This window comes from Peromyscus leucopus, chromosome 1, assembly GCF_004664715.2.
Source record: "Peromyscus leucopus breed LL Stock chromosome 1, UCI_PerLeu_2.1, whole genome shotgun sequence".
Taxonomy (NCBI): Eukaryota; Metazoa; Chordata; class Mammalia; order Rodentia; family Cricetidae; genus Peromyscus; species Peromyscus leucopus.
Genome location: NC_051063.1, coordinates 52,176,122 through 52,203,819, shown reverse-complemented (window position 1 = coordinate 52,203,819; position 27,698 = coordinate 52,176,122). Strand labels below are relative to the sequence as shown.

Sequence of the window (27,698 nt, the reverse complement as noted above, 5' to 3'; positions counted from 1 at the left end):
CCCGTTGACATGGCACGGGCGCCGCCCTGTGGCAGTTTAAAGTGATGGCATCCCTGAACTTGGACATGCTTGTGGTCTTAATGAATCTGGTGCGGTAAGCTGTTTGCATCCACCGTCCTGCCTTCCCACGATGAAGACAACTCTCCACCAGTGCTTGTATTCCTCCCTCAAGCCCCAAATCTGAAGTCCCGACAGAAGTCCCGCAGATCCGGGGCTCCGGGTCCTCTGCCTGGTTTGTGCACTATAACACTTGCTGCTCTTGACTCGGACCAGTGCTTCCGGTTGTCTTTATCAATGGATCACAACTTTCCCAGGCAACTTGCTTTCCTTTACATGCCTGGAAGAGAAGAGGCAGAATAAATGTAATTTATATGAAGAAACAATGAGTGGGGGTGTCTTCCTGGCACAGCCTTGCTGATCTAACATCTCCAGTTACACAGCAGCCACATTGTCACTTTCCTAGGGAGAATGTCCCCAAAGACCACAAGCCTGGAAACAATGTCCCTCTGGAAAGCTGCACATGACTATGTGGTATTCCTTCACATCAACATTTCCTCATTAGTAAAATACACAGAGAAGTGGCCAGTGAGTTATATAAACATGGAGTGTTGGGCCAGAGTCCTTAAGGCTTGGTCCTGGATGTGGTCACTGACGAGGAGGAGGACGACATTACCCATCAGGGAAACCCCAAAATTAGCAGGAGTTGGGGAATGTGCTGCTGGTCTCCATCTCTCAGGACATTGCCTTTTGTAGAGTTTCCTTAAGTGACTTTGGCCTCTCCCTGACAGAGGTTAGTCATCTGTACAAAGGGGTAGCCATAGTGGCATCATCGTCAGAAGCCCTGGTCCTCAGCCTTTCACACTTACAGGGCACTGGGAAGATTCTTAGCTGTCTATTTTTACAGGCGAAGAAATTGGGACTCAAAGAGTCTTAATGACTGGGTCATGTCTACATACTGGGATGTGATGGAACTGGAATTGCAGTCCAAGTTCTTGGGTCCAAAACTACCAACCAGCACCACAGCCTGTTGCTTTCTGGAGAACTGGTGCGGTTGTTTCTGGATATTTCTCTAAAGATTTTCTATAGAAATGCAGATGTTCATGTCTCCTTCCCTACAGGAGCACACACCCTGTCCTGCACCATGTCCTCCACACCAGACAGGGACCCCTGAGCTGTTCAGCAGTGTGTCTGGAACCAGAAGTCCTTTTTCTTATGGCTGAGCATTAGTATCCTGATGGATCTACCATAACTTATTTCCCACTCCTCTAGTGATGGTTCCCATCTTCAGAAATCATCAATAATGCTCCAAATGAATAGTTTTGCATGCACTGTTTCACACACATACACAGAAAATGCTCATGTGCTTTTGGTCATTCACTCACGAAGATTCTGAGGACACAGAGACCAATAGACCAATGGTACTGGGTCCCCTCCTGGAAGAGTGTAGCCTTGGGGAGATGGTGAGGGGCCTGGGAGGGCTGGCCTTCTCTAAACTTCTGGAGAAGTCCTGGTCTCATAAAAATCACATTCTCCCTCCCATGATGCTGTACCCTCACCAGATTTTCTGCTCTAATTGTCAGTCTCCATTTGGGCAGCCTCTGAACTGGGGTTTTGTTCGGTTGGTTGGTTTTTCGAGACAGGGTTTCTCTGTGTAGCCTGGCTGTCCTGGAACTTGCTCTGTAGACTAGGCTGGCCTTGAACTCAGAGATCCACCTGCCTCTGCCGCCCAAGTGCTGGGATTAAGGCGTACACCACCACTGCCTGGCTTTTTTTTGTTTGTTTATGAACTAAGGGTAATAGTTGGAGATAAGATACCATGAACAGACAGAGTGGGAGAGCGCCCTCTTGTGGACCTGTAACAGCAAAGAGTCCTCTCAAGTCCTCCTGCCTTCTACGAGCAGTGGTTCTCAACCTTGTTAACGCTGCCACCCTTTAACACGATGCCTCACGTCGTGGTGACCCTCAGTCATAAAATTATTTTCATTGCTACTTCATATCTGTAATTTTGCTACTGTTATGAATCATAATGTAAATATCTATGTTTTCCAATGGCTTTAGGTAACTCCTGTGAAAGGATCATTCAACCCCAAAATGGTCACGACCCCCAGGTTAAGAACCATTGTACTGGAGCTTGACAGTTTAATCTGGGGACCATCCTGTGTCCCCATTTTAAGGTATGACATCAACAGAAGAGATAGAGTTGGAAGAATGCGATTTTGAGACCAGAAAATGAAATGAAGGGAGGATTGGAGATGAAGAAATGGATCCACAGTAGTTTGATTGGGAGAGCCAACGAGAGTTCAGCAAATAAAGCGCTTGTCGCAAAAGCCTGGTGACCTGAACTTGACCCCCAGAACCCATAGAAAGGTGAAAGAAGAGAAGAGATTGCACACACACACCGTGCACACACAATAATAATAAATAAAAAACCAAAGCGAAGAAATTTCAAAGATCATTCTTTCAGCATTCAGCCGGGGCCTAGACCTCAGTGAGCGTCCAGACACTCCACCCCGACCTGTAACCCCTTTGCAGTGAAAACAGTGATGCTCAAATCAGCACCAAGGCAGCAGGACTTAAATCCAGTCACATCAGGCAGGACCAGCCCTGGGAGAAAGCCAGTCCTGAAGTTTCCTTCCATTTGGAAAGGACCTGGACTCACGGCTTGGTTGCCTTGTACATCTGAGCAGCTCCAGGCCAGGCAGTGTCCATGGCTACCACCCAGCCACTGGCTCCTCTCTCATCTGCAAGCCAGTGACAATGACTGTACCCAGTACACATCTTGATTCCACGAATCAGGACTCCTGGGCTCTGGGTCCCTCACCTCTGAAAGGACAGTTGCTTTCGAAGCTGCTCCGGGATACTCACCTGGGAAATGGGGTGAGGCTGTGGACTTGCCAGAGTCATGGGAACGAAGGGACAGAAAGGAGTCAGCCTGCCACTGGGGGCTATCATAAATGAGGTGCCACAAGCAGTCTCTGAGATTAGCGTTCAAGCAGAGCATCCCAATACACTCACCGAAGCCACAGAACCTTCCAGCATCCTCATGGAATATGATGGCTAAGAAGGTGACAGGGAAACAAAACTTAATTTGGTTGATTTGGAGTACATCCTCAAATATAGTGCAGTGCGGTGGCTGGAGCATTATAGGTACTCAGGAAATAGTTTGCCAAAACTTCAGATTATCGACAATGCTCCAGAAAAACAAAGACAAAGACAAACTGAGTGTTTAGAAAGGAAAGAGGTAAGGGGAGACCGGATAATTACCTGAAGGGCCTGAGAATTCCCCACTCCTACCATGGAATAGAAATGGGGGATCCCCAGGAACCCCACTATGGATTCTCTCTCTGTCTGTAGCTACCTTGACTGTAAGGAGCTGATATTCTTTTTACATATGACACCAACTTTTGCAACAACTTGTATTAGTAAGATACACTGTGTGTGTGTGTGTGTGTGTGTGTGTGTGTGTGTGTGTGTGTGTGCTCACAAGTGAGTGAGTACATGTGCTCACATGCATAATGCAAGTGGAGGCCAGAAGCTGATATTAGGTTCTTCCTTGATCTCTTCCCACCTTATCTATTGAGGCAACATCTCTCACCTGCACCCAGAGCTCAATGATTAGGCTAGCTCCTAGGGACCTCATCTCAACCTGCCACGTGCCGGGATTATGGAGCTACTGTGCTCAGTGCTAGGAATCTGAAATCTGGTTCTTATGATTACACAGCACATGCTTTACCCACTTCCCAGACCCACTATGGACACAGCTGATCTGTTCAGGTCAAATATGACGGCCTTGTGCTGGGGATGTCGCTCTGTGATAGAGTGCTTGCCTAGAATACAGGAGGCCCTTGGTTTGGTCCCTAACCTGTGAGAAAGAAAGAAAGAGAGAGGGAGAGGGAGAGAGAGAGAGAAGAGGGAGAAAGGGAAGGAGGAAGGAAGATAGATGATAGATAGATAGATAGATAGATAGATAGATAGACAGACAGACAGAAAGAAGCAAGGAGGAAGGGGAAGGACATTATCTTGTTCTCTAGTTAAACCAGTGTTCACTTTGCTCTCCACACCTGTCCCTGAAATGCCAACACCAGGCCAATAGCTCAGGGGTCACTGGTACTCCTGTTCCCAAATTCTCACCAAAATTTCAGCTCTCACCCAATAGAGCCCAGCTGGCAGGGCCCTGAAGGAGCCCCAGACAGGACCCCACCCAACAGCAACAGCTGTGGCTATCCTTCCAGAGTCTTCCCTGGCGACTGTGCCGTGTGAGCAGTGTGAGGAGTCGTGTTCCTACAGCCCGTTGCCCTGAGACCGGACTGTGTGTGTCAGAAGCAGCATGGTGACAGACGATCCTTTACTAAGTACCAAGGACCCTGAGAGAAGCACCAGGACGAAGTTGGCTGTGACTCCGAGGGTAGCTGAACGATGACGGACAGAGTGCTCGTAGAACAGCAGTGTGTGGTCTGCAGCAGAGACATCCTAATTCTGGGGCTGGACAGACAGCTCGCTCACTCGCTTGGTGAATTGCTTGCCTTAAGAGGACTCGTGTTCCCTCCCCAGAACCCAGGGGAAAGGCTAGGTGTGGAGGCATGCCCGCCAAGAAGATGGAGCTAGGCAGACTCCTGGGGGGCACTGGGCTACTCCGGTCTGCTTGGAGAGTCCTTAACTCGTAAGAGATTCTGTCTTAAAATAAAACATAACCAATGAACGAAAAGCCCAACGTGGATATCACCTGAAGAGCAGCACCCGAGGTTTCCTCTGTACTCTTTATGTGCACATATGCACATACACGCATGCATGAACACACACACACCCATACACACCACCCACATACACACAGAAAAAGCCTAATTCTGTCCAAAGTAGGGAAGCTGTCTGAGAAGGCATGAGTTTATTTGATCTAATTAAAAAGAAGATGTTTCAGGCTGGAGAGATGGCTCAGTGGTTAAGAGTACCAGCTGTTCTTCCAGAGGTCCGGAGTTCAATTCCCAGCAACCACATGGTGACTCACAACCATCCTTATGAGTTATGATGCCCTCTTCTGGCCTGCAGGCAGGCAAAACACTGTATTATTATGTATAATAAATAAATAATTTTTTTTAAAAAAAGATATTTCTGAGTCACCCTGGACAATGTCTAACAGCAAGGGTCATTGCTAAGATCCTGTGTGTGAGCGTGATACTCTGCCGCATGGCCCTCTGTGTGGCTCTGAGGTGATACCTGGACGGACCGTGGTATCACCTGTTTCCAGCTTTAGTACACAACTATAATCCCAGCACTCAGGAGGCAGAGCCAGGTGGATCTCTGTGAGTTCGAGGCCAGCCTAGTTTACAGAGTGAGTTCTAGGACAGGCACCAAAACTACACGGAGAAACCCTGTCTCGACAAACTAAAAAAAAAAAAAAGCAAAGCCAGGGGGTTCTGAGGGAGAGCAGAGCACTCTGGAAACTGCATGCCCTTTGATTGAAACAGAGCTCTGGGGGTGAGAAGAAGGTCAAGGCCACTGAAAGGTATTGTGGAAAATTTGTTTACACTATGAAAATTGTGTCTCTGCTCAAGGCACCTTCTGATTGTTTTAATAAAAATCTGCATGGTCAATAGCTAGGCAGGAGAGGTTAGACGGGACTTCCAGCAGAGAGAAGAACTCAGAGGATTAGAATCTAGGCATGCAGGACACAAAACAAGTTGGACATACAGTACAGAGGAGAGGTAGCCGAGCCATGTGATAGAAGGTAGGTTAATAGAAGCAGATTAATTTGAGTCATAAGAGCTAGTTGGGAACAAGCCTAAGCTAAGGCCAAGCTTTCGTAATTAATAAAAGTCTCCATGTCATTATTTGGGGACTGGTGATCCAAAAATACTCCAGTAAGAAAGCTTGCTACAGAAAGGGTTTTATCTTGTGGAAAGATGTTCAGGGTGAGTCATCAAGCAAATGCGGAAAGCCATGTGAGATGTGAGAGTATGTGTGGAGGGATCCCCTGACAGCCGAGGATAGACCTGCACCTGACACCCACTGTGAGAGTATGTGTGGAGGGATCCCCTGACAGCCGAAGATAGACCTGCACCTGACACCCACTGTGAGAGTGTGTGTGGAGGGATCCCCTGACAGCCGAGGATAGACTGCACCTGACACCCACTGTGAGAGTGTGTGTGGAGGGATCCCTGAAAGCCGAGGATAGACCTGCACCTGACACCCACTGTGAGAGTGTGTGTGGAGGGATCCCCTGACAGCCAAGGATAGACCTGCACCTGACACCCACTGTGAGATTATGCAAAGGGATGGATGTCTGCCTAGGTACATGTGTGTGCACACCTGTAATCTCAACAGGAGAGTCACATGTTTCAAGCTAGTTTGGCTACCCCATGAGATTCCATCTCAAAAAGAGCAAAACACTACAAAAAGGAATACACACGAAACCAACAATTTGTATTTCTGGGGGAATGAGACAGAAATCAAGGAAGGTGAGAGGACCGTGGAGCCGACCCCTCGGCCACTGCATGACTTCATATTGCTTGCTTTCACCTGCCTTATGGTGCTCGCACATTGAAACAATTTAACTGAAGAGGTGGAACAATCATAGTCGCCTTACAGAAATACAACCTGTATGGCATTTGGGGGATAACTGGACTGTGGCCGGATATGAGATGTTATTAAACGTTCTTATTTTAGTCACATATAAAAAGGTCCTTGATCTTCAGAGGAAAGCATGATATTTCACGGAGGGTGCATGAGCCTGAGTGTGAGTCAGCGAGGGCTGAAACCGTGAATTTGTCTGCCCTGCTGCTGTGTGGGTTTCTCCAGCAGTGGTCTGTAGCCCGGTGACAGCAGGCTTGAGGGGCCCATGTGGGTGCAAGACAAGGGTCATGGGTCAAATAAAGCGTCAGACTACGGATGCTGAGGGGGTCGAAAGGGAAAGCCAGGGAGTCCCTGCCTATAGTTAGGAGCGCTCTCTCTCTCTCTCTCTCTCTCTCTCTCTCTCTCTCTCTCTCTCTCTCTCTCTCCTCTCTCCTCTCTCCTATCTCTCTCTACCTGTCCTGGGAACTCAGAGATCTGCCTGCCTCTACTTCCTGAGTGTTGGGATTAAAGATGTGCATCACCACACTCGACTCACATGTTTATCTTGACGGGAGGGGGGCAGAAGTTGATCTGCCACGGAAGCAAAGGCTGGTGACAACAGACCGTGCGTGACTCATGTCTAGGAAGTTAATTACTGCTCCCACCAAGGACACAGGAATGGCTGAAAAAAATTAAAGTGGGGCAGTGGGGTTGGGAGCCCAGGGCACATGGTACTGAGTCGTCAGCAGTGGAGACATCTTCAGAGACTCCTAGCCAGGACATCCTCATGGTTTGACCTTAGCTGCCATGCTCCTCTTTCTGCACACTGGCTCTTTGGCAGTTAGCATCCTTGGCTTACTTAACATCCTTCCAAAGAACTCCCATTACCCTTTATCTTCTCATTTAGGGAGCCAATGATAGTATCTGTGCTTACTGCCAAGAACATGGAGGCTGGAGAAACTGTACCAGATGATGGTAGGCCAAAGATTATCAGAGAACTGGGAGAAAGAATTATTTGGCTTTGTTAGGGCTGAAGAATTATGAACAGTAGGGAATTCTTGAATCCCATGGCTATCCAGTAGCCTGTGCCATATGATGTAAAGCAATTAATTAAACTGTTGCCCCTGGTCACCTAAAATAAAGTGTTCTCTGAGAGCAAGGCTTTGGGAGGCTACAGGCTGGGATATCTACTATAAAGCATTTTACAGAGAGTAAAGAACGAGCTAGAATCCTCAGCTCAAACCAACACACTAAATCCATAGGCAACACTGAAACTTATCTTATTATATATTCTAAGGGCTGGCCCAAACAACAGCCAGTCCCAAAGCTGTGTCCCTCGCAGCTCCTGAGCTGAGCTGAACAAGCTGCAGCCCTATCAAGATAAGACGCTGGCTGGAGAAAGAAGAGCCTTAGGAATAGGAGCATGGACGTAAGAGGGACAGTCAGAGGCTTTGGGCAGGCTTAATCTCCAGCAACCCTATAGCTTGCTCTTCTGTCAAGCTCAAGGAATCTCCCACCTGTCTGACGCTGCTGTGTCTTTTTCTGGCAATACCCTGCAAGAGGATCACATTTATCCTCAGGCTTCATTCACCCTTCTACCCAACATTCTTTCCAAATACATGCAACCTCAGGATGCCCACCGGGGAAGCAAATTGAGAAAGAATAAGCTTCCAAACAAAAACAACCCAGGACCTGAAACCTGGGGGACATGAGAGTGTCCCCACAAGGAAAGAGTCACAAGTGTTAATGTTGGTTGAATTTAATGTAAGGGAGCATTTACGGAAGACGCCAAGAGCAGCTTCCTAGAGAACAGCAGGGATTGGTTCTTCTTGAAGAAGCAGATAATTGACAGAAAGCTGGGCTCCCTAAGAGCTCAGTGGTAGGGGGCGTGCTTGGCCTGCTGGGAGGCTCTGGGTTCATTCCCTACAATATAAAACGAACCTTTGCACTCCCCAGCTGCTCAGACTAAAACCTTAACTTCCTGATCTCTAATAAGAAGGGTTCTTTTAAGAAATTATTTTGAAGCAAGGCATGGTGGTATATGCTTTTAATCCCAGCACTCAGAAGGCAGAGGCAGGCAGATCTCTGTGGGGTCGAGGCCAGCCTGGTCTACAAAGTGAGTTCCAGGAGAACAGGATTGTTACGTAGAGAAACCCTGTCTCAAAAAAAATTTATAATTTTATTTTATGTGTATGAGTGTTTGCCTGGATGTACAGTTGTACACCATATGTGTGCAGTGCCTGAAGAGGTCCAAAGAGGGCGCTGGAGCCCAGGGTCTGGAGTTACGGATGGCTCTTAGCCAGAGCGTGGATGCTGGCAATCAAATTTTTGCTCTCTACAAGAGCAGTGAGTGCTTTTACCTGGTGAACTGCCTCTCCAAAGAAGGGTTCTTTTTTTCTTAAGATTTATATTTATTTATTATATACACAGTGTTCTGCCTGCATGTAGCCTTCTCACCAGAAGAGGGCACCAGATCTTATTACAGATGGTTGTGAGCCACCATGTGGTTGCTGGGAATTGAACTCAGGACCTCTGGAAGGGCAGTCAGTGCTCTTAACCTCTGAGCCATCTCTCCAGCCCCCAGATAAGGGTTCTTATATCACTAAATTCAGTCTGACTTAAACTGTAATGCCAGAAATGATCTGACTTTAATGGAGTCCAAAGATCTTCTAATGACAGGAGCATCAGGGATTTATCCTATGTTGACGCGTCATGGATCACCCAGCCATTATGTCCTAAGAATCCCAGATGTTTCCCTCCGAAAAACTTTAAAAAGCGCTTTGGTCAGAATCACTAAAATGTACTTTGGTAGGATGTTCTTTGTAGACTAGAGATCTGGGTCAAGGAAGTAGAAAGTATAAAGTCTCTTCGGGATGGACAGTATGCTGTGTGAAGTGGCCCATCAGCCACTCTCACAGGGTTTGGTAATCAAGCACCTGAGGACTCACTCAGAGTTCAGTCTCCTTCGCCAGGCACTGCCAGGACCTCTTCCCAAGGTCAAGGTGAAAGCCATGCATGAACTTCAGTCTCACCTAGTTCCCACTCACGCATGCACTGTGCTAAGACCTGTTTGTCAAGGCAACAGAGCTGATAAATGCCACCCTTGTGACCCAGAAATCTGGAGGACTCAGCCACCCTACCCTTCCTACCTCCAAGGACAGGAGGGCAGGGATTGGGTAACCACCTTCTGAAGGGAGAAATCAGGTTGGAATGTTTCCTCTTCCCAGATTCAAAGGATATGAAACAAAGGCAGCCCAGCCGCCAGGGGAGGCCGGGAAGGAGGCACTGAGGGCATTTTCTTCTCAAGGGTAAGTGACTATACCTGAGCTAAGGTAGCCTTGCCCTTGCCGTCATCCTGATCCTTTCGGTATACTCCTGGCGGAGCCAAATAAAACCAGCATTTAGGAAGAGGTAGGGGTAAAACTGCCTGGTCCCACTGGGGTACTTGGAGCAGTCACCTTGGAATGGGGCCTTTCTTAAGCCTGCCTAGAGCCACTAAGGGCACAGGATGCCATAGAGCTGTAGAGAAGGAGCTTTGAATCCAAGGCAAAGTGTGAATTCCTCCTTCCAGGTTCTCCTTACCTGCCAGCCCCCTCCACTCCACCCCCCCATCCCCCCCCTCACATGCACCTCCCATAGTAGGGTGAAGTCTGACCCAAAGGCCCCTGGCCCCTTAGTTTCCAAGAGCTTACCTTTCTGCGGGTGAGGGTGCAGATTGGCATCTGGATGTGTCTCGGTGTAGTGTGCAAGGTCGGTGTGAACCTTGAGCTGGAGTCTCTGCCAGGCAACTCACAGGGGCAAAGGGAACCGAGTGAATGTGTGGCCACAGGTGTGGCAACTATCTGTTGTTCTGACAGCACCAGAATTAACCCGGAAGGGCCTGGCACCCTGGGAGGCACCATGGGGACCTTAGGGCCAACCTCACAGTCACACTCCCTACAGTTCTACCAGCAGGAAGAGAGCGAGAGGGAGGAGGGGCCTGCTCTCAGGCAGCACCCCAAAATGCAGCAGAGCACAGAGGGGTGGGAGCTGAGCTCTAGGGTCCAGGGCGGTGGCTGAAAGGACCAGGTTTGATGGAATTATCCAGCTACGGCAGTGTGAAGTTAGTGTCTCATCACATCTGCCCTGGACACCCTGGTTTTGACAGAGCGGGGGCTCTTGGGTCTGACTCATCAGATGCGAGCACATGGCTGCTTTGATTCTTGACACTCCCAGAGCAGTGGATTCAGAGGGAAGTTACCAAAGAGCCGGCTTATCTTCCTCCTCTCCATCTTGAGAAGTCAGGTGGGAGAGGCAGGCTTCAAAATGAGAGCCCGGTTCTCACCCCTCCGTCTGTTTCTGCTGAACTGGACTCTGGCATGGGTGTCTCTCTCAGAGGTACCGGCTGTCTGGAGCGTGAGAGTCCGTGGCAGGTGCTTCTGGGTCTTTCCCTGTGCATCCTTGGGTTTTCAGCACCTCGGTGGTGGTCCAGGCAACGGTTAGGGCAAAGGCAGCCGGAATTAGAAAGGAAAAACTTTCTTCGTCCAGTGCTTTCCCCAGGGCACTGGCACCCCACCCCCACTCCAGTGCAGGTACCTCTTTGGAAGCAGATGCTGACTGGAGCCTCGTGGACTCCTGCGTGCTGGTGTAACTGAAGTGACATCTCTCTGATCGGAAGAGGTCTGGCTGCTCTGTGGAGTACCAGTGGAAACCACCCCAGAGTAGTATGCTGGAAATTGGTGGGCAGCCTTGTTCCCTAAACCTGAGGCCATGGATCACCTCAGTGCTCATACCTACCTCCTCCACAGTAAGCTAGGAGAGAGAAGCCATTCTATCTTGAAGTCTAGGTTGCTGGTGTCCCAGAGGCATGGATATTGCTTTTCTGTTGTTGTTGTTGTTGTTGTTGTTGTTACAGGTTTCTTTTTAGTTTCGGTTTTTTTGAAACAGGGTTTCCCCATGTAGCTCTGGCTGTCCTGAAACTCATTCTGTAGATCAGGCTGGCCTTGAACTCAGAGATCTGCCTGCCTCTGCCTCCCAAGTGCTGGGACTAAAGGCGTGTGCCATTATCGCCTGGCCAGAGGCATGGAAATACTAGGCAAACATTTACTTGGGGCTTCTTTGATGGAAACAGACAAACAAACAAACAAGCAAAACAACTTCCCCTTTCTTTCTTCCTGCTTATCCCTAGTAATCATACTGCCTCTGTGCCTACCCAGCTGGACCTGAAAGAGCTTGCCTTTGAACCTGTGACTGGAAAGAGAAGCTAAAGCCTGTGGATACAAAACCATCCATTTAGGAAGCAGAACTGCCTGGAGCCAGTTGTGGGGCAAGGGTTCGGGGAGCGGTTTCTGTTGTCAGCAAGTGGAAGGTGAGAAGATGGAGGGAAGGCCCCTGGGGACCTTTGGGACCGGCCTGTGTCTCTGCAGTCATAAGGGCCACATGGCTATCAGGGAAAAGTCTCAGCAGGAACAAAGGGAGATGTATAGACATACAGTGTAAGTGGACTCAGATGACCCTGGAAAGGACAGTGTGTGCTTGTGGGCACATGTGGAGGTGGGTATATGCAGATGGTGAGTGGTAGGCTGCGCTTCAGGGCAGCCCTACCCCTGCTGGTAGGCACTGGAAGCCCTCTAGGGCTGGGTGGCTCTTGGCAAAGGAAGAGCACTAACTACTCTCGTGTTCTCTACCTTCTTCCCACACACACTCCCTCCCACGCTGCTTGTGAATGAGGTGACTGGCTGACTAGTCTTAGGCCAGTCTTGGGGCACCTAATCAATGCAACCTTCGGAGTATTTGGAGCAAAGCTTCCCGCCAGGAAGCATCCACTGACTTCTTCCCCTCAACCCCGGAAATGAGGTGGGGAGGGAGTGGGAGGAGCAGTTACCTCCCCAACCCCACCCTGTCCCCAAGAGTGGAAAACCTGGGTCTCTCCACCCTGGGGCACTCGGAGCCATTCCTGGAGTGCCTGCAGAGAGCCAACACTTTTACCAGAGTTATCTCCTTAATCCACTCGGTAATCCGGAGATGGGTCGGCCCTATAATATACACAAGGAAATTGCAAGCTCCTAAAACGTAATTAACTTGCCGGAGGTCAGGCAGCAGAAAAGACCGGCTCAGTGAGTCGGCTGATAGCCAAAGACACTTAAACTGCTGTTGCCTGGGAGTGAATGAGGGCCACGTAAAGACAGCAGGTGCAGGAACTGGAATCCGAGGGGCCTTGCAGGGAACCTGGGAAGCAGCAGCTGAGTTGAGCATGCTGGGGAGCACATTTTAAAATGTCATACAGGAAAGACTATCAACTGTGTCCCTACGTCCTACCTCTTCAAATAAAATGAGGGTGGCGGGGAGCTTGAAAAAATAAAACAAAAACTGGAGACCATATCTGGCAGGCCAGTTTGAGACCCAGAATTAGAACTCCGAGGTGGAAGCTCCAGTCCCAGGATGCAGGCCAGCGCATAGTCTTCTGCATTCAGAGTACTGGACGCCAGATCTCATGCATGTGAATCTGCACTTTAACAAGCTCCTGGGTGATTCTTGCACACATTAAAGTTTAGGACACTGTAGCTAGAGTTTTCCTGCCTGGCCCACAGTCAGGACAAATCTCTCTCGCCCACCAGTCCCGCAGCCGCTCAGATACAATGAAGGAAACACACAGAGACTTATATTACTTACAAACTGTATGGCCATGGCAGGCTTCTTGCTAACTTTTTTTTTTTTTTTTTTTTTTTTTTTTGGTTTTTCGAGACAGGGTTTCTCTGTGTAGCTTTGCGCCTTTCCTGGAACTCACTTGGTAGCCCAGGCTGGCCTCGAACTCACAGAGATCCGCCTGCCTCTGCCTCCCGAGTGCTGGGATTAAAGGCGTGCACCACCACCGCCCGGCCCTTGCTAACTATTCTTATATCTTAAATTAACCCATTTCTATTAATCTGGCTTGTGGCTTACCAGTATCTTAACATCTTCTCATGGCAGTGGCTGGCAGCCTCTCTCTGCCTCAGCCTTCCACTTCCCAGAATTCTCCTCTCTCCTTGTCCCGCCTATACTTCCTGCCTGGCTACTGGCCAATCAGTGTTTTATTTATTAACCAATCAGAGCAACACATTTGACATACAGCACATCCCACAGCAGGACACTGGTAGTGAGTGTGGACAGGTGAGCTCACCATATAGTGTATATGAAAGGCCTCTTGAGTATACCATGCCACAGGGAGACGGGAGAGAAGGCCTAGCTCTCCATTCATGTGTTGACTGAACCTTGCACACCACTGGGTGTGGTGGCGCACGCCTTTAATCCCAGCACTTGAGAGGCAGAGCCAGGCGGATCTCTGTGAGTTCGAGGCCAGCCTGGTCTACAGAGTGAGTTCTAGGACAGCCAGGGCTACACAGAGAAACCCTGTCTCAAAAACTATAATAATAATAATAATAATAATAATAATAATAATTTTAAAAGATTATCACAAGAACCTCTAACTCCCCTACTTCCCACTCTCACCCCTCCACCCTGTACCCCAGAGCAGCCTCTCCCACAGCAAGCTTTGCGTGAGCAGATGGGACAGGAAGGATCTCCCTTCCTGGTTCTCCATTCTTTTGTCTAATAAAGTATGATTCATTTGCTTCTATTTTTAACTTTCTGCTGGTTTTGATCCTCCCATGTGTGAGATCCAGAGGCAACAGCAGAGAAAGGAGCGTGGAAGGCAGAGCCTCCTTCCAATCCTAGGGGCTCTTAAAAGAGCCAAACCCAGCTGGAAAAAAAACGCCCAAAGGGTGTGAGGGGAGGAGGCAATGGTTTCTCAGGCCTGACAAAGTGGAGCCTACAAGCTGAAGAAGGGGTGTGTGTGTGTGTGTGTGTGTGTGTGTGTGTGTGTACAACAGACTGGATTGGGCTGCAGGTGAACTTCCCAGATCTCTAGAGGGCAAACACCCAGCTCACTTCTCTGCTGGGTGGTCCTTCCGAAAAAAAGCCAGCCCTGACTCAAAGCTGGCTCGCCCCCAATCCTCCCGAAATCCACTGCACCCCTGCACTTGGCCATCCCTTGCAAAAACCCTAGCTCCAGGGTTAGACGAACTCTGAGTGCTGGCACCCTCGCCTACCAACCAAGTGCTGTTGGGCAAGTTGCTTAATTTCTCTGAGTGTATGTAAGGGAAGGATAAAAATATCTGTCTCATACGATGGTGTTTAGGAATGAATAGTATTTTTATAGTCTATCTCAGTACCTGGAACACTGCAAGCGCTCCATAATACTAATTTTTAGTGCTATTTTTATGATTTTGCGCCTGATCCAGAAGCCTCTCCCCACCAGCCCTCTCTGACTCTACTTGGAAAACTCAAGGTTAATTCAAAGCGACTCTCCTCATGTGGCCCCTAGAGGGCGCCCGGAACCCACTGGTCCTGAGTTTTCGAACTTTAGCTCGCGTCTGACTCCCATTTAAAAGCCAGAGGCTACAGCGCGGCAAACGCCACCTTTAGATCATGAGGCCCCTCCCTCAAGGGGCACGGGAAGAAATGTGGGATCTGGGACCCCAGGGTGGAAAAGCGGAGGGGCAGCTCCTACAACAGCCTTCCCTTGGGAGGCACATTGCGGCTGGGACTTCGCACCAGCGCTTATCCCCACATCCTTCCCACCTTCTCACACGTGGGAGCTGGATCTCCGGCTTTGCAGGAGGTGGTCACTGAAAGGCCTAGGCTTTGCTAGGGTCTTCTGCCTGCTGTGGGGCCTTGGGGTCTCTTCCAAGACCCCAAGGAGTTGCAGAAGGGAAACTGAAACCTTTTTGGAGGAAGTCCCCACCCCCAAGGCCCTCCTGCAGAATTGGACCCCCTCCCTCTGGACTGGGGGAGTAGGCGAGAAGAACTAGAGAGCTCCTGAGGTAACAGCCTGCGGAACTGGCCAGGCAGTGACAGGCGTCAGCTTGTGAGAGGGTAACCACAAGCCCGGCAGTGAAGTGTGCACTCTGTATGTGCCTGGCTCCACACATCCGCGGCTTCTCTTGTGCAATATTGTACACCCAGGATGTTGTAGGCTCTACCTAGCCGTGCAGACTGGGACCGGAAGGCGAGTACATTTACACTCACTTCCCAGCACCAGGGACGCCCCTAGTTCTCCGCATTTACCTGACTCGCCCATCCCCCATCCTACACCACTTGTCCTGGCCACCAGGTTTTCTCTGGGCTAATTGGAAAACCCGTCCTGGCTCCACTCTGCCCTCGGTCTATGCTGCCAGAATCCCCACAAGCAGGAACCCAAAGGAGAGCACAGCTGTGTGGGTACCTGAGGGCTTCCCAGAGCCCTGCAAGTTAGGAGTAAATCAGCTGGAAAAGTGATGGGGACCGCCTAGACGCCCTGGGAGGGAGTCGAGCTTTGGGAAGTATACGAAAGTGGGAGGGAGCGAGGACACAGAGCTTGAGAGGTAGGCGCCTGGGTCTGAGCCTAGAGCAATCAGCACCCACCTCCCAGCCCCAAGTGCCTTAGCCTAGGGGGAGGCACCTGCTTCAATGTCTCAAGAGCCTACGTACCACCGTCCTCAGCCTGTGGGCCATGACCCTTTTGGGGGTTTAAATGACCCTTTCACAGGGGTCACCTAAGACTTCGGAAACACAGATATTTACATGACAATTCATAACAGCAGCAAAATTACAGTTAGGAAGTAACAACGAAAATAATTTATTGGGGGTCACCACAACACGAGGAACCATACTCAAGGTCGCAGCATTAGGAAGGTTGATAACCGCTGACCGTCCATGGTCACTTATCCACAAAAGGATACTTATCTAAGTTAGGACACCCTGAAAACCGGCCACCTCGCAGCAGACACCATAGGCCATCAATATTCACCCACTAGGGAGTGCCAGCCCGGCTCACCCCCGCCCCCACTTGGGCCACACAAAGCCTCTATTATAGCTAACAGGTTGAGCCAGATTTTCTGTGTGTCACCCACTGCACACACAGAAAATTGGGGGCTCTTTGGCCCCCAGCCCTGCCTGGGTTCCTGGGGCCACAGACTGCCCTCCACTCAAGCTCCACCACGCTGTGCACAAAGTCCAAGCCGCTGCCGGCTCACTGGTGGTAAGGCTGGGTATTTGGTCAGGGCCACAGGCTCACTCAAGCCAAAGAAGGAAATAGGCCTTTCTGCCCCGACGGGTTCGTTAATTCTTTTTTCTCTCTCAACACCTCGACACACATTTATTCAGATTTTTTCCCCATTTCTATTTTTGATCTGAAATGGAGTTTCTGGCGGACATGACCGAAAACAGCGAGTTTTGAGCTTATTTTTTCTTGGAGTGTTTGGCCTTGACCTTCACAATCTGTCCTTCCGGGCTTCAGCCCCACCACAGAGAGTACGGGGTGCTGCTGCAGCTCGGTGCAGGCCTGGCTGGCCTCACCACTTGGGTGCGGCGTTTGGGGGAGCGCTCGGTGCAAGCGGGATTCCCTGAGATTCGGGCCCAACGAATTCTCGGCTGCCCAGAGGGGAAAGTCCTGCGTCACTTCTCAGCGCCAAGAATCCCAATTCTTCCTGGAGTCTGGTACCCCCGGGAGGCCTCATCCAGGGTCTGGGAATCCCCAAGCGGTCCCCCCGGAGAGAGCGAAATCCTGAGGCCTGGCGCAGGCAGGCGGTGTGGATAGCTCAGTGGACATCCCGCATCAGCCAAAGCGCTAGGGATGAAGCCGGGATAGGCAATGCTCCAGTCTCAGACAAACTAAGAAGAACTGGAGAGCCGCGGAGGCTTAAGGCTCCAGGCTCGCATCTGCTGGCTCAGTTATGAGTGCCAGAGCAAAACTATGAAGACGAGGAAATTACAGGCACGGCGGGGGAGGGTGCGCCCAATTTTACTTTCTGTCTCTGCAAGAGAAGGTGAGCGTGATGAGCCTGGCTTTGGAACCCGCTTGGGACTTTTGTGTTTGGGCCCTGCCCTGGGATCTCTCTACTCAGTGCCTCAGTTGGACAACCTGGCCAGGAAATATCCGGGGTCCTCCAGACGCGACATCCTAGACTCTTGCGGTTGTCCAGGCACGGGTGGGTCCTGCACAGAGGACTCGGATCCTACTTCTCAAAGATACAAGTGGAGGAGATGGAAGAACCTGGGAAGAGATAAAGACGGTGGTGTGCAGCTCAGCCCTACAGTGAACCGCGGGGCAACCAGACCTGTCCAGGTTAGAAGACTCTCACGGCTCTGGGAGGCCGCCTCTGGACTTTGCTTGGTACTGGGCGTTGTGGCTTGTGAGTGGTGTGTGGCTCGTTGTGACTTGTGAGTGGTGTGTGTGAGCTCTAAGCTCTCGCTCCGACCCTAGGTGTCTGATACAGAGCTCGAGAAAGCCAATCCTGAGCACATGGCGGCTAGGAAAGCCTACCAGGTCTCCTGGGCCAGACCTCTCTTTTGCTCAGAGCCAAGGGGCCGTTGGAGACGGAGCAAAGATCAAATGCCCACCCCACCCAGCCTATTTTCCCTTGGGCTTCTCCCGGGTGGCTGTTATGCCCTTTGCTCCTCTACTACAACCTTCCAGGACCGCCAGCAGCTAGGGTACAGAACAGTGGCTTTGGTGATGTTGGTGCACACCGCTGTTTATGCCTGCCCAGACCCCAACCACATTAATTCCCCACTTACAAAAATTCTCCAAAGAAATGGCTCCCTATCTCAATTTCACTCCTAGTGAGTGACCCATCACCCAGCTTTTTCCAGAAGAGCTGGCCCAAATCAGTTTGTTGTTGTTTTGTAGTTGGTCTAGTAGTTCAAGAACTGTAGATGGGGGTGTGAAGGCATATGACTACTGTTCTGGCCAGAGTAGTCTGAGGGCTCTCCGAGGTCCTTGGAAAGCCACTCTTGTAGACTACTGGGAGTCCAGGCTGGTATTGAGAGTCCGGTGCCCTGGCCTCTGCGGCTTGCTGGAAAGGACACAGAGTTCCCAATCTCCTAACAGGTGCTGACCACCCCATAGTGTACCTGCACATTCATCTCGGGATCCCATCACCACATACATCACCAGCGCCCAATAGCAATTACTCCTACACAGCCGCAGACTCTCACCTGCAGGGACAGACTCCCAAAATGATCCACGTGTCCCACAATTATAGACTATCATGCACAAGTACGTACTGTACAGTGAAGACATGGTATACATGGCTATCCTTCACACACAATTACACCCATACAAGTAGAGATGATGCACAATCAGAAACACACATTTACCACAAAAATAGACTCACAAAGAAAAGCTAGTGTGTACTTTCACACACATTAACATGATTTATATACAATCAGAAAAATGGGAATCACAAAATGACCCCAAACAGCAGGTGATACATGGACACACACACAACACACAACAAAAAAAAAAAACACACACACACACACACACACACACACACACACACCACTGTTGCAATGCAATGATAGTTTTGATTTGCAACTTAAGGAGAAACAAACAATTTTACACTAAAACTGCAAACACCTTCAAATATCATTTCAGGCATTTACTAACAGTAACACCCTGATTGTCCACACTACTACAAATTCATTCCCAGAGACAACTATCCCATGCTCTCAAATGCTAGCAATCTCAAGATATGCCTGACTCTCTTCAGCTTCTCTCTCTCTCTCTCTCTCTCTCTCTCTCTCTCTCTCTTCTCCTCCAGGGCCCCAGAATCTTGCTCACCCATAAATCCCCCCAAGTTCAAGTATAAGATGTTTCTTCCGCCCCAGCTTGTACCAAACCCAAGTAGCTGCAAAATGCTGGACTTATCGAGGAGCTGACACCCTGACTCCTGAACCGGAGGGTTTTATTGTTTTTCCACATAAATTACACGAGCACTTTATAAAATGATTACACAGAAAACACCTTATAAGTGCATAACTTACCCCCCTCCCCAAACAGGATCTGGAGAAATGGGCTGAATCTGTGGGAAAGCCTGTCTGTGCATACCTGGTTGCTGCTCTGATGTGCTGCCGAGGGCCTGACAGGCCAAGTTTGGCTGTTGTGTGTGGGCTGGTGTGTCACAGTGTGACTATGGCCTTGTGTTTGAGTAAGAGGAGATCCGTGCTGTGAGTCTGAGTCACCCTGGACAATGTCTAACAGCAAGGGTCATTGCTAAGATCCTGTGTGTGAGCGTGATACTCTGCCGCACGGCCCTCTGTGTGGCTCGGAGGTGATACCTGGATGGACCGTGGTATCACCTGTTTCCAGCTTTAGTACAGATAGCCACCTGGGGACCCCAGAAGCCCTTCCAAGCCCCACTTCCCTTGGGTCTCTCTGTCCCATATTAAAATCAGAATAAAATGAAATAGACGAAAACGGAGAGGATTCTGAACAGTTCCAAAGTGGGGCAGGATCACACAGGCTTCTGGAAAGAGGTCTCTGCCTCTCTCCCCAGCCCTCTTCCACCGAAGACAGAACAGTGTCCACAGGTGTGTGGACGCGTGGCGCGTGGGAACTGGCCAGAGAAGCCCCGTTCCCCTTCTGCGTGCCGCCAGGAAGGGTAGAGAGAGTTTTGGTTCTCCTGATAGCTCTCAACTGGGCTTGGGTCCACTGGGCGGAGGTGCAGGCTCACTCGCAGGCCGAAGCCACCGACGTGACGCTGGTGATTTTGGTGGAGTCGTCAGACCACGGCTGCAGGTTCTGCAGGGCAAAGAGCGACGAGTTGTGGACGCACAGGGGGTCTGCGGGCAAGGGCTGCGCCAGGCTCTTCTGGAAAGCCTCCTGCTGCAGCTGCAGGAGGATGCGGTTCGCCTGCTGCCTCTCGGCCTCACGCTCCTCTGCTGTCTGCCGCCTGCATTGGGAACAAGCTGTTACCAGCCAAGACTCAAACCCTCTTCCCGCGCCTGCGCAGGCCCCGGGTATGCCCCCCCAGGAGATAGTCCCTTATGCACCCCTCAGCTCCTGTATGGGGCCCTTTAATGCACTCTCCACTCTTGCGGGTCCTGACTATGACAAAAACAACAACAACAAAAACAAAAACAGCTTGGAAATCCCCAAAATGGATGGAGCAGAAATATCTTAGAGGGACAGTAAAAAAGCCCAACGGGCGGGAACTGCTAGGCCTCCCCCATAAAAGCACAGCGCCTCCACTCTCACTGGCACACCTTGGATAGGCTGGTGTATTCCGAGACCAGGTGCCATCCCAAGCCCGACAGGCCCCACCTCATGTAGACGGCACGGGGGTGGGGGGGGGGGGGGGGAGGACCAGCAGAAAGACCTGTCTTTTCCTTCTCTCCTCCAGCCTGGGCCAGGCCTCAGATTTCCTGTGCCAAATCCTGTGCCCCCAGCTCCCGCTGGACCCACCAGCTTCCTCCCGGGCGGTCTTGGGAGGCAATGACTCACTTATTCCATTTAATGCCGCCCCTCCACCCTGTCAACTGAGATCAAACGTCTGTCTCTAAGGTGGACAGACCTAATGGGAGTCCCCGGGGCCTCCAGAAGCAATTTGTAGGCGATCGATGAAGCCGCTGGAAGCCTTCGGCTCTTCCCGAGGCGAGGCAGACGCCTGCCTGCTCACACAGCGGCTTCCTGACTTTTCCTTGTCTTTCTGTCTCTCATCTTCCCTGAATTTTAAATTGCTCAGATATTTTCCTTCATGCTGTCTCGTTCCCGTGTTTCCTCTGCTCCCCTTCGTTTTCTCTGAATTAGGGGAATTTGTTCGAACCATGTTTTTTAAATAATCTAATATCTTCCTTTTCACACAGACTTCTTGCTGCTTGCATTTCTTATCCACCCCCTCCCTACCTTAAAATTTTTAATTATTTATTTTAAAATGGGATATCTTTGTTCCTTTCCTTTGTGTTTAAGTTTCTCTCTTTGCCTGTGGATGGCTTTCTGCACACCAACTCCCAGCTCCACCACCTTAAGCTTGGAGAGCGCCACCCTCCTCAGCTAGTCCGGCTCCTCTTTTTACTAGCTTTCCTAAGTAAGGGTTGAAGCCACGTTCCCCTCTCCTTCCCCAGCCACAGGAATGTTGGTTGGGGGGCAGCCGACTTGCAGGGCCAAAGCTTCCTTTGTGGCCTCGAAGGCGGAATCCCGGGCAGATTCCTCGCCTTCATTCAGAAAAAGAGGAAACTCCAATTCCTTCCTCCCTCCCCAGGCCCGCCCGGAGCGGCGCCGCCGACTTTGCGGCGGCTCCTGCCACACACTTCCCCAGGGTCTGAGCTGAGAGACTCCCAGCAGCCCGGGCGGGTGAAACCAGAATGTGGACAAGGTGTGCGGAAAGGCGCAGGCATGCAAGAAAGTGCATCTGGGCTGGGAAAGGCTGGGTATGAGCAGAGACTAAAGCTGCTCAGGGTGTGTGGTGCTTTATAGTCATGAGGATTGGTGGGAAAGGTGAGCAGAAGAAGGAAGGTCGAGGCATACGCATTGGGAAAAATAAAAACAAGAGCGTGGTAAGTGCTGCTGTCGTATGTCAGAAGGGAAAATGTCTCTTTCTTTCTCACGCACACCCATCTGCTCCTAATTGATCCCGCCCTTTCAGTGGGACCCGAGAATCCCCGCCACAGCCGGCGCAGATTGATTTTCCCCTTCTAGGATGGGGGCGACTGCGCAGGGCTCAAGTGCCTGGGGAGGAAGCAGTAAGTAGCGGCAGCCGGCGGTCCGGGGGCCCCAGACGCTCCTCTGCGGAGAGTCCGGCTGGAGCGCAGAAACCTGGCGCGGGTCATTCTGTCTCCAAGTCACAGGGTCAGGGGAGGGTCCACCCAGCAAAAGGCAGGCTGGGGAATCAAAAAGGCCCTGAAGGATTCACTGGCACAGAAATTCGCGTGCAAAGACCGGTCTATAGGCCTATTTGCCTCAGAGGCAAAGCCCAGCCGCGTCTACACCGGATAGAGTGAGCTGTCTAGAAAGCCCTGAAGCTTCTCTGAAAACACATCCCGGATTCCCCAGCCCCACCAGTCTACGGCCCTGCATTGTTTGCAGTCCCGGGTGACTGTAAAAGCCCGCTCGTCTAAACCGATCGGAAACCAGCAAGCAGAGGGAGTGTGAGCAACCCCAGAGAAGCAGAGAAAAGCTGCTCCGCCGCCGCCACGACCCGTCTGCCCCGCGAGCTCACCTCCATTTCGTCCGCCGGTTCTGGAACCAGGTTTTGACCTGCGCATCGGTCATTTTGAGCGCCTTGGCCAGAGCGGCGCGCTCCGCCGAAGCCAAGTACTTCTGGCGGTGGAAGCGCTTTTCCAGCTCACAGATCTGCAGGCGCGTGAAGGATGTGCGCGGCTTCTTCTTCTTAGGGGGCGTCCGGTTCTGATAGGGGTGACCTATACGGCGTGTTACAGTGAAGGGTGAGAGGGCCACTGGAGCGGGAGACAGACAGACGGCAGAGGCAAGCGGCAGAGCGTCAGGAGGCGTCCCAGGCCCGACACCCCGCGAGTCAGAGCGCAGTGGTTAGACCCCATAAAAAGGCAGGGCAGCAATCCTCCCGGCAACCCTCCACTCCAAGCCCGGGACGGCAAAGGGCTCCCTTCTGCCAGCCAGGCTTACGTCTCCGGAGCGGCCACTTCGGAAACCTCCCTAGCCTGGGGCTTCGGAGATCCCATCCACTTCCCCTTTAGCTCCCCTCTCCCCTACCTAGGGGCCCCTAAGCACCCAGCTTCCTCAGCCACTAAACTTAAAAGGGCCAATCAAAAAGTAAGAGGCCCAGCCTCTGGGTCCTTTTCTGAGTCTTGGTCACAGCCCCACACTCACACAGCAGCTAGAGCTACAAACTTCCAGATCCGTACCACCACAGACAAGGATGCACGCCCCAGGAGCCACAGGGCACAGGACGACCCGGGGCTACAGCCATACACTCCCTCAGAGCCTCCTTCAGGTCTGACACTAGGGTTGACTGTGACTCCCCAGAGTAGGCCTGTGCCAGATACCTTTTGTATAGTAGGCTCACTGGGACACACACACACACACACACACACACACACACACACACACACACACGACATAGTGTGGATGCCAGCAAAGCCCTCCAAGACTGCCTGAACTGAGCAGCAGAATGAGACATGCTCTGGGCCTTGTCTCCTCTCTCATGAGAGGACTTGGGTTGTCTCACTGGAGTCCCTTGACGGAAGACTCTCCCTGAATGCCCCACAGTGAGCACAAAGACTTTCCCGTTTCTGCTGTGGCCCCAAAGTCTGTTCAGGGACTCCAGGGACAGTCTCTCTGCTTGTGCAGTCTGTAACAGAAGCTGGGGACCTAGGGTAACTTTGGGTGGCCTGGACAGGTCTAACAATAAGCTGTTCTTTCCATATGAACACACACACACACACACACACACACACACACACACACACACACAACTTCACAGTTAAGGCATGGAGTTTGCCTGGGGAGTCCCAGCCACAAGCAGCGGCCTGAACCCCCTAGCTCCCCGGTCTAAGGCCCAGCAGCTAACTAGGGACCAATTCCTAACCGCTGCGAATATGGATTTGGAACCTGAACCTTCCTGGGAGGACTCGCGGTCTCAGGATCCAGGTACAGCTAAAGGCAACCAGCGCAGCAGCGGGAGCGGGAAGTGAGCGCTGCCGAGAGGGCAGCCAGAGCTGGGGCCCACTGAACGGAAGCCAGGGCAGAGGGAGCAAGGGCAGAGGGGAGGGAGCCGCAGAGAGCCCAGCCGCTGGCCGCCACCGAGTGCCTACTGGTCCGGGGAGTTGTCTTTTAGCCAACTCGCTAGCCAGGCGGGTGCATTATTCATCCCAGAAACAGGAGAGCAGACCCCTGGGAGGGATACCGAGGATGAAATCGAAGAGCGGCCCAGCCCTGTTCTGCCACTGACCCTGAAGAAGCCCGCAGTCCGGGAAGAAAGCTGGCTGGCTCTGCTCCTTCACCCAGGCTTGAGGCCTTTGCAGATCTTCAGTGACCCATACCAGAGCTCAGAGCACCCAAGGACGTGTGCGTGGAGCAGGGGACGGGAGGTAAGAGAACCTTTTCTTGTGCCTTATTCTGGGGCTCTTGGCCTCCGTCAGTAAACGGCAGCCAGGACAGAAAAAACATTTTGCTCACAGGGAGTGCTTTCTCCGACCTGCGAGCCTCAACTGTTGACAGACGGTGGTCCTGAATCTACAGCCCTCTGCCCTCTACCTGACTGGGCCCCAGGATCCCGAGAGGGGACCAAGCTTTGCTTTTACGAACAGGGTCCTAGAGTAGAGACAGAAGAGGCCCGGCTGCAAGAACTCTTCGAGCTCAGCGATTCTTAGCACATAGAATCCTGGAGGCAGTTGAACTTGGGGCGCTAGGCGGCCTGGCGCTCAGAAAGAGCTTCAAGGAGCCACCAAGCGGGGTAGGGGTAGCACAGAGCCCGAGCCACGGCCAGGCGGGGCGCGCGCGGGCCGGACTCACCTGTGAACCTGTCCTTTGTGTATCTGCGGTTACTCTCCATCCAGGGGAAGGTGAGGCCAGTGAGGTTGTTGACACCCGGCACCGCAGGCACAGAGGGCACAGTAGGCAAGCCAGTGGCCAGGGGCTGGGGGTGGGCCACCGCTCCGGCCAGCGGCCTGTGCGCGGGCACCCGGATCACCCCGGCGGCGCTCAGCGCCCCCGCGCCGCCAGCCCCCCCACTGCCGCCGCCGCCGGGACCAGGGCCGCCCGCCAAGGCCATGTTCACGTTGTAGGAGCCGGCCAGTGGGCCCATGCTGCAGGCACCGCCGCCGCCGCCCGCCGGGCCGCCGGGACCAGCCGGGCCACCAGCGCCGTAAGCTCCCGTGGCCCCGGCCCCCGCCCCAGCGGCGGAACCCCCGCCACCGTAAGTGTAGGCGCCTCCAACCAAACAGCCAAGGCCGTATTCTCCGTCCTGGAGGCGCGAAGCGGGCCCCATGCAGCCACCCTGGTCCGGGCTGTTGAGGATCTGATCGATGCCGAAGCTGATGGGCTCCGCGTGGCCCGGGTGGAGATGGTGGGGACCCAGGTGCTCCATGCTGGCCCCGGCCCCACGCGGGGGCCCGGGCGCGGACGCTCGCCGCGCTGGACTACCCCGGCAGCTAGCAGGGGCGCGGAGGCAACAGCGGCTCCAGGCTGCGCTGAGACTTGAAGGCGAAGTGCGCAGAAGGGCCAAAGTAGGGGGGAGGGGAGGGAGAGAGGGGAAGCTGTATTCTTCCCCTCTCCGGCTTCTCCTTCCCTTCTCTGGCTGCTCGCTCGCCGTTGACTCTGGGACATCAATCACCGGGCGAAAAAGCCCTGAGCGAGCGAGCCTAGCTGTTTCGGCCGGGTCTCTCCATTGGCTGTGCGCGGAGAGGAGCGAGGTGAATGACAGCGCGGGGGAGGGGAAGGGAGGGGGAGAAGGAGGCCAGGAGCCCAGACAGATGCCGGAGCCAGAGACAGAGGAACGAGATCAGGGCGCTGAGTAGTTCCAGCGAAGAGAAAAGAGGAGAACCACAGCGAGACGTTTAAAATGAGAAAGAAAAGAACAGCAAGCAGACATTCCCAGAGACGGACAGACAGACGGACCTAAGGAAAGGGAAATGAGAGCCCTTTCCCAGGCCTGGCAGGAACCGCCCCCTCTCACTTTGAACAGGACCAAAGGAGTCCAGCCCACCAGGCCCCTGGGGACAGGTGTCCTGCCCAACTGGAGAATCTCCCCAAGGGCTGAGCTGGGAAACACCTGTCACTCAAGCAGGCGATTTACGGCAACTTCAAGTCCAGCTTGTTAGAAAGTAGAAGACTGTCTACTCCCCAGGTATGGAGCCCAGGCCCCGAGGCAGGACGGTGAGTTCAGGCTTGTCCTTTAAAACAGGTACTATGAACAACTGGCTATATATTGTTATAAAAATGAGCAGCCACTCTAACTCAGCCTCTCTAAAGAATTTAAGGAAAGAGGAGTCATCCTGAAAAGCAGGCACAAGTCAAAGGATAGGTTTGGGGCTTGTGTCAGGGTGCCCATTCCTCAAGGTACCCCTTTCGTTTTGAATAAATAGATGTGCAAAAAGCAATTCCTATGAGGTCTGAAAGAATGTCACTGGGTTTGTATTGCTTTCCACGCTAGCCCAGGGTTGGCTTTTCCAAGCCAGACTTGGAACTGCTCTGAGGAGACAGAGTTGATCCTTTGCTTTTAGAATCCTTGGAGGGAGGTCTTAGGTCTTAAGGCTGTGGTGGCTGGAGCTGGTGGGACTGAGATCAAGGAGGTGCATCCAGGACAAATGTAGGCCTTCACAAAGTTTAGCTTCAGCTGCCTGGCTGAGAAGGAAACCCCCTTCTCTGTTTCCTCTCTTTCTTCTTTCCAGTAGGGAAAGGTCTGTTCCCTCCTAGGAGGCAAGTTCTGGGATAGGAAAGCATGGGCTGTGCTTTCTGACCCACTTCAGGTCTATATCACACTCAACCTCCTGGGGGGGGGGGTGTCTCTAACAGGCAAAATGCTACCAAATGTGAAAGGCGCACTTCTGCTCACCAAGTCCCATCGTAATCTATTTGTTCGGGCCACGTCTGTCTGTCACCTTCACTTGAAGAAGCCAGACGTCCTCAGCGGCAGGAAATGCCTTATGACTATGCCGGGCCCCCTCCCATACAGCCCTGGCAAATAAAATATGCTCATCTTGAATGAATAATAAGTGAGTGGAGAATTACCCAACAAATATTTGTGTACTTAAAATGTGCCTGGCACTTTCTAGGCACTGTGGGGAGACAGCAAAGTGTTCTGACTTCAGAGAACTTACATTTTACACACAGGTCAGACAATAAACTAAGAAGGATAAGCCAGAAGTCAGTATTATGGATAACTATAGAAACTCGATGCCATCTCTCGAGGATAAATGCTCTACCTGATCCTCCAGCCAGGAGGGCAAATGCTCATTTAAGACACAAAGCTGGCAGCTGTTAGCGAACTCTAAACAAAACCAGGACAGCAGAGCTGTCCGGTCTTAGCTCCTCACTCAACCAGTTCAGACTGTGTGCCTTGACCCACACATTCCCATAACTTACTTAGGAAGTTGTCTGAACCTGAGCGTGTTCTTCCTTCCTTTTATCTCAAAAGATCTAGAACAGAAAGCAGCATAATTACTTTCTGAGAAGCCACGTGCAGATAGCACATCACACACTCATTAAAACCCGTAACAACCCTACGAAGCTGGTGGGGATAGCCCAATACTTATTATACCTAATAAAGCTGAGTGAGTGTCCGTAGCAGTACTAGAAAGCACAGACCATTCCATTTGTCCATCAACTGATGAACAAATGAACAAAATGTGGTATATCCATAAAATGGAACACGATCCCACCATAAGAGGGAGGT

At 51.8% G+C, this 27,698-nt stretch overlaps 1 protein-coding gene across 2 annotated transcripts; it reads right to left on the bottom strand.

Moving 5' to 3' along the window:
* Positions 1–19,275: 19,275 nt before the first annotated feature.
* On the bottom strand, positions 19,276–26,845 carry Tlx1 (T cell leukemia homeobox 1). Of its 2 annotated transcripts, none has more exons than XM_037207310.1 (3): positions 24,818–26,845; positions 22,545–22,782; positions 19,276–20,279 (listed from the first exon to the last, which is right to left on the bottom strand). In XM_037207310.1, the coding sequence occupies exons 1-3, from the start codon at positions 25,389–25,391 to the stop codon at positions 20,057–20,059; spliced, it is 1,035 nt and encodes a 344-aa protein (XP_037063205.1). In that variant the 5' UTR covers positions 25,392–26,845; the 3' UTR covers positions 19,276–20,056. The 2 variants fall into 2 exon arrangements, with proteins under 2 accessions (XP_037063205.1, XP_028747025.1); XM_028891192.2 differs by having other exon boundaries at positions 22,545–22,746; positions 24,818–26,188.
* Between the last annotated feature and the right edge of the window lie 853 nt (positions 26,846–27,698).